This window comes from Penaeus japonicus, unplaced genomic scaffold (genome assembly GCF_977035675.1).
Source record: "Penaeus japonicus unplaced genomic scaffold, GWHDUDI00000001_assembly GWHDUDI00000015, whole genome shotgun sequence".
Lineage (NCBI taxonomy): Eukaryota > Metazoa > Arthropoda > Malacostraca > Decapoda > Penaeidae > Penaeus > Penaeus japonicus.
In genome coordinates, this window is record NW_028234417.1 from 15,476,488 (window position 1) to 15,481,487 (window position 5,000).

At 40.6% G+C, this 5,000-nt stretch overlaps 1 protein-coding gene across 43 annotated transcripts in view; it reads left to right on the forward strand.

Moving 5' to 3' along the window:
- The first annotated feature begins 216 nt into the window (after nucleotides 1–216).
- Nucleotides 217–5,000, forward strand: part of Itpr (Inositol 1,4,5,-trisphosphate receptor) — a 250,714-nt gene continuing 245,930 nt past the window's right edge. For 40 of the 43 annotated variants that reach the window (XM_086544593.1, XM_086544605.1, XM_086544596.1 and 37 more), the window contains exons 1-2: nucleotides 217–303; nucleotides 1,691–1,982. In XM_086544593.1, the coding sequence (XP_086400719.1) occupies nucleotides 1,882–1,982 (101 nt within the window). In that variant the 5' untranslated portion in view covers nucleotides 217–303; nucleotides 1,691–1,881. Of the gene's footprint in view, nucleotides 304–1,588; nucleotides 1,983–5,000 lie in introns of all 43 variants that reach the window. The other 3 variants (XM_086544594.1, XM_086544624.1, XM_086544631.1) reach the window with 1 other exon arrangement.

Sequence of the window (5,000 nt, forward strand, 5' to 3'; positions counted from 1 at the left end):
AAAAAAAAATACGGGTCATGACAACTTTTTTTAAAAGTGATTTATTTACAGACTGGTGTTTCTAAGATACAAAGACAAAATGGTTATGAATTTGTATATAACGATCCTGTAACTGCAATACAAATAATAATAGAAAACCTGGAAATATTGAGTAGTTAGCAACTCTTTGGAGCAAACACGCTCGAAAGTAGCGGAATAGAAGTTACCGACGACTGGCAACACTGGGGCAGAGAGCGCAGTGTTGCTTCAACCATTGTAGAGTAAAGGTGTATGCGGTGTTATTTCCCCCTGACACCTTGGAAAGTGTGTTACATCAGTTGCTTTATATTGAGTTGTGTGCTAGTGTTTGTAGTCGTGTCACCCGTCCATCTCGTCAGGTGAAGGACTGACACGTTAAGGGTGTTGGGTGTGCGTGATGTAGCTGTGCCCTGACTGCCTAGTGTGAATTGCAGGGTTGTCTGTCTGTGGAAGAACATCTCGACCAAGATTTCCCATCACCTTATTCATCATCATCACCAGCTGGTCACTCTCTCGAATTACTGTCGTGGGGAACAGAGGCTTAAGGAGAGGAGTCGTACGCTCCATTTTTAAGCCAAACTCGAAACATGCGAGAGATTTCGAGAGCAAAGTTAAACTTTTAATGGGAGGAAGATCATCAGTTGTAACACCGTCCGTACCCTAAAAATAAGGGGGAAACATTTTGATGGATATATTAAGATGTGTGTGAGTGTATATGTGTGTTTATCTGTATATAGTATAACCTAAGTCAAAACAGGGCAAGGCATATAGACAGATATGATGACGGAAAAAAAGTGACAAGTTGAGGCAGGTCACGAGAGCTTCCTTGGCACGCCTGGATCTCTTCTCCCTAGAGCTGAACTCGGGTGAAATCTCGATATTAATCGTGCTAGCTACGGCCGGCGCAGTGTGGTAATATGACGAGACAGGTGGCCTTGCGCAAGTATTTCGTATACCCGTTCGCAAGAAGGCCAGCAATCATAGGTAGAGAGGAATAGCCATCGCTCACGGAAGTCTGACAGCTCCAATAAAATGAGAAAACATGGATATATGTTGATTATTATACACATGTAAGAAGGCAAAACTAGTGCAGGAATGATTAGGGTTGAAGTCAGACTCTCTCTAGGCACTTAATGACGTCAGCAAGCACTGATAGGTAGGCACATCATCAACAGAGCTAGCCATAAATGTGTGCTGTATAGGCCTGTATTGAAACATTAATGTTAATGGTACACATTAAGGTCATTAAGGTTGTCACGTACAATATGGTCGGGTGATGTGAAACAGAATATTTTGTTTGTCACTGTTCTAAAAGCAGTATTGCTAAATCCCTCACAGTTGCGAATCGTTACGGTATTAACAAATATATTGTTACACGCGTAGCTAACATTTCGAAGGAATGGGAAGTCTAACAGACACGTAGCTGTTAAGATTAGGAAAACTTTCATCCGTATCTTGTTTAACAGATGTTTTTATGTTTAATTGATAGGTAAGTACAGTCAGCTAGCTTTTACAAGAATCCGTGGCATGGCTACTAAAATGAAAGGAATATTATTCTTGTTTTACGCAGTTAAAATGCTAGAGAGTGAAGGAAAGTTAATCTGCTAGAATGAGTTAGAGTGAGGTGCTGCAGCAGCTAGACTAGAGTGACCAGCTGATGATAATCCCCTAGGTGAGTGTAGCGTGGTGAGACTGGACATGTCACACTGGTGATTCACACTGGTGTCTCCGTGTCACGATGTCCCGGTGCTGAGAGTGCCAGGGCCACCGACACTGTGTGGCCCCCTCTATATCAAGCGTGAGTGAGTGTGCGTGAGAGTGATATCAGACTGTACCTCCGTACACCACCACACTATCGTCATCATGGGGCCGGAACACCTAGGATCAGCTTCCTTCCTTCATATGGGGGACATCGTGTCCCTGTATGCTGAGGGCAGCGTGTCGGGATTCATCAGCACACTCGGGTAAGTAGACTAAATATACACACTTTTCTTTTGTAAGGAGATAGTATAACCACACCTTTCTTTTGTAAGGGCAGCCAAGTGCAGACCTAGTAGAACCGATCAGTTCTTGCTTTATATTTAAGCCTGACATATTAAAAAATATATATATGGCGTGACTAATGTTTTCTTATCGTATTTAGGAATGTGGAAGTTCGAAACTGACCCGTTTTGTGTACAGTCCTGCATTTAATTCGGCCTAAAGAATAATGCTTTCTCATCTGTAGATGGCTTAGTGGAATGAGCTAGGATGGAAAAGGCTGGAATCTTTGAAAAAACAGTAATAATATTCGATATTGTGCATAGGGTGACGACATATTTCTTTTTTTAGAAATTGCAATGAGGTATCACTTTCGCGGCAATGAAAATGTGAGAATGATATTGATTACGAGCAAGAACTTGTTGCACAGATCTTCAAACCCATCGACTATGTTGAGATTTTTTTTTCTTTTGCTGTTTTGACAACGAGAAAAGTTCTTTACACAATATCCATGAGCATAGATGATATATTCGTCATGTACGATAACTTTAGATATCAACCACCAGCGTTTAGTTATAGGTTTTCCAGAATAGCGAGGGTGCTGGGGCGGCGCTCCGTTCCGCTTCTGAAACCTAAGAGGATGTGCATTGAATGTTTCGTTGATTGAGTTTCTAGGTTAAGCTGGAATAGTTCATGAATCCTACAGTTTAGTTATGTAGATTGAATTTGCTTAGAGATCCTTCTTGCTTGGGATCATTAATTTCAGGGCATTGAGTCGAACTGAGTGCTGCTAAAAAAAAGTAGTTGTGATTAATGTTCAGGACGTTGCTTTGCAGTGCGAGTGATGATGATTAGTGATTTATTGCGGTAATTAATGGAATGCATACCTAAGATTCTCTCAGCGGTCGCTCATCTGTGGCTGAATTCGCTGATTATGCTCTCATTTGCATCACTTCGTTATTTCAGTGTCGTAAATCTAACAAGGGCTTTGCTTGACGAGGATGTGGTTGGTCGCTGTTCAGGGGGTGTCCCCTTCGTTGCTTTAAAGCAGTGCTAGTGATGGGGGCACATATGCTTGCTCACATTAATTATGCGCACGCACGTATATGCAGACACACATTCTCACAGACACGCCCCGTTTAGCGATTTTTTTTATTCAGTCATGCGTGTCCATCCATGCGCAGTGTGCACGTACACTTGCAAGCACACGCGCACGCACTTGCGCACTCACCCCAACTTTCACTCACGCACTTGCTCGCCAGCGCTCCCCATCATCCAATTGTGTTATCTTGAACTGATACAATCTTGGGATTTATGCATGTTTATTATCCCACGGGACGCAGTGTGATAGCTTTTATGTTAAAGTTATTTTGATTAATGACACGATAGATTATGATGTTTTTACGGTTGTTTTTTTGTGAGAGATGGATGATAGATTGATCGGGAGATGGTCGTGACTGCATTTCGTCGTAAGAATGAGATTAGGAATTTAATAGCTGAACCAAGACTGGTTGTTTATCGATTGCGCTCCGTTAATGTCCTGGGATTTTAAGATAATTCAGAATGATATATGGTAATGTTAAAAGCATTCTCAGTTTCCCCCAAAAAAATATGGAAAGCCGAATGAATTATATTTTTGATTTATGAAAGATAGATTCCGAGTAAAGTAAGCCTAAAGGTTTTACTTGTCTTAAGGTTTGCTAATTTTCAAGAGTATAAGGAAAGTGCAAAAAAATATATTCCCTTATGTATTTTTGTCTTCACAATTTTCTTAACTTGGAAAGGAATTTTAGGTATATGAAGCCAAAACTTATTAAACATTTCTTGGTATCTAAGAAAAACGTAACTATTTAGTTATTTAGTTATTAGTGATTCAACAGAGGTGACTAACTCCGCGGCCCGGTGGAAATGCTGAAGAATACAAGCTTAGGACGTAAAAAAACAGACTGTAAATCAGGTTGCAGAAAATTGGTCTCCTCAATGGGTTCACAACAGGAACATCAACGCAGCTTTCATCTGGAGATTTCAGAAGCTGGGACGCTCATTTGCATAATTCCGAGACTTGCCTGTGATGTTTATTTTTATTATTTTTATCATGTTTGGATGAATCTGGCAGTTCCTAATTTTTGGTTTATTTCGCCTCCATTAATGACAGGTATGACATTTATCTGTCATTTACATTTAAAAAAGATGGCCAGAACAGGCCTGTGTTACAACTGATGAACATTCGCATTTCTCAAGAATTCTTTAAATAACCTTATTTGTCATACTAAATCTCACCAGCTCGGCGGGGTAGAAAACCTGTTCAAAAGGAAATAGATAAATGTAGATGATGATAATAATAATTAGGGGAAGACTATTAGAAAACTAACCCGTCAAGAACAGTCTAGGTTTACACGTTGCAATTGGGGTGAACATCAACTACGAAGCAGGCGTAAGGTGAACGAACTTCCATAGGATAATCAGCAAGCAGCCCATAGACCTACCAGGGTTTTATGCAATATATGCGATCTGCTGTGCCGAGGATGTTCATCACGAGGGGCTAGTATCTTTTGCTTCTAATATCGGCTCAAGAGTTATTGCTTCTTCATATCCGATGGCATTATGGAAATCCGGCTTGGAAACAAAAACACCAAAAAACAAGTAGAGAAACGAATGAACGTCGGTCCGTTTATGAAGTAGAACATGCTCGGGAAGCTAAATATGGCTAGACTCCAAGGGATGTTGTTCAGGTTGTGTTAGTTCTTTATGTCTTTACAGGTTGCGATGCAATCGGGTATCCCATTAGAGACCAAGGGGAAAGAGCGAGCAGAAAGAGAGCAGTTTCTAACCTTAATTTGAAAGCGACGGATAATGCGTCCCGTCCCGTCCCGTCTCTCAGCGCTTGCGAAAGGCAAATCTTATTTTCTTGTATAGATGATGAAGGCATCTGAAAAAAACGAATAAGATATAAAATGACAAGAAATAAATTTTAGCACCTTATGAAAATCAGAAGGTTTGAT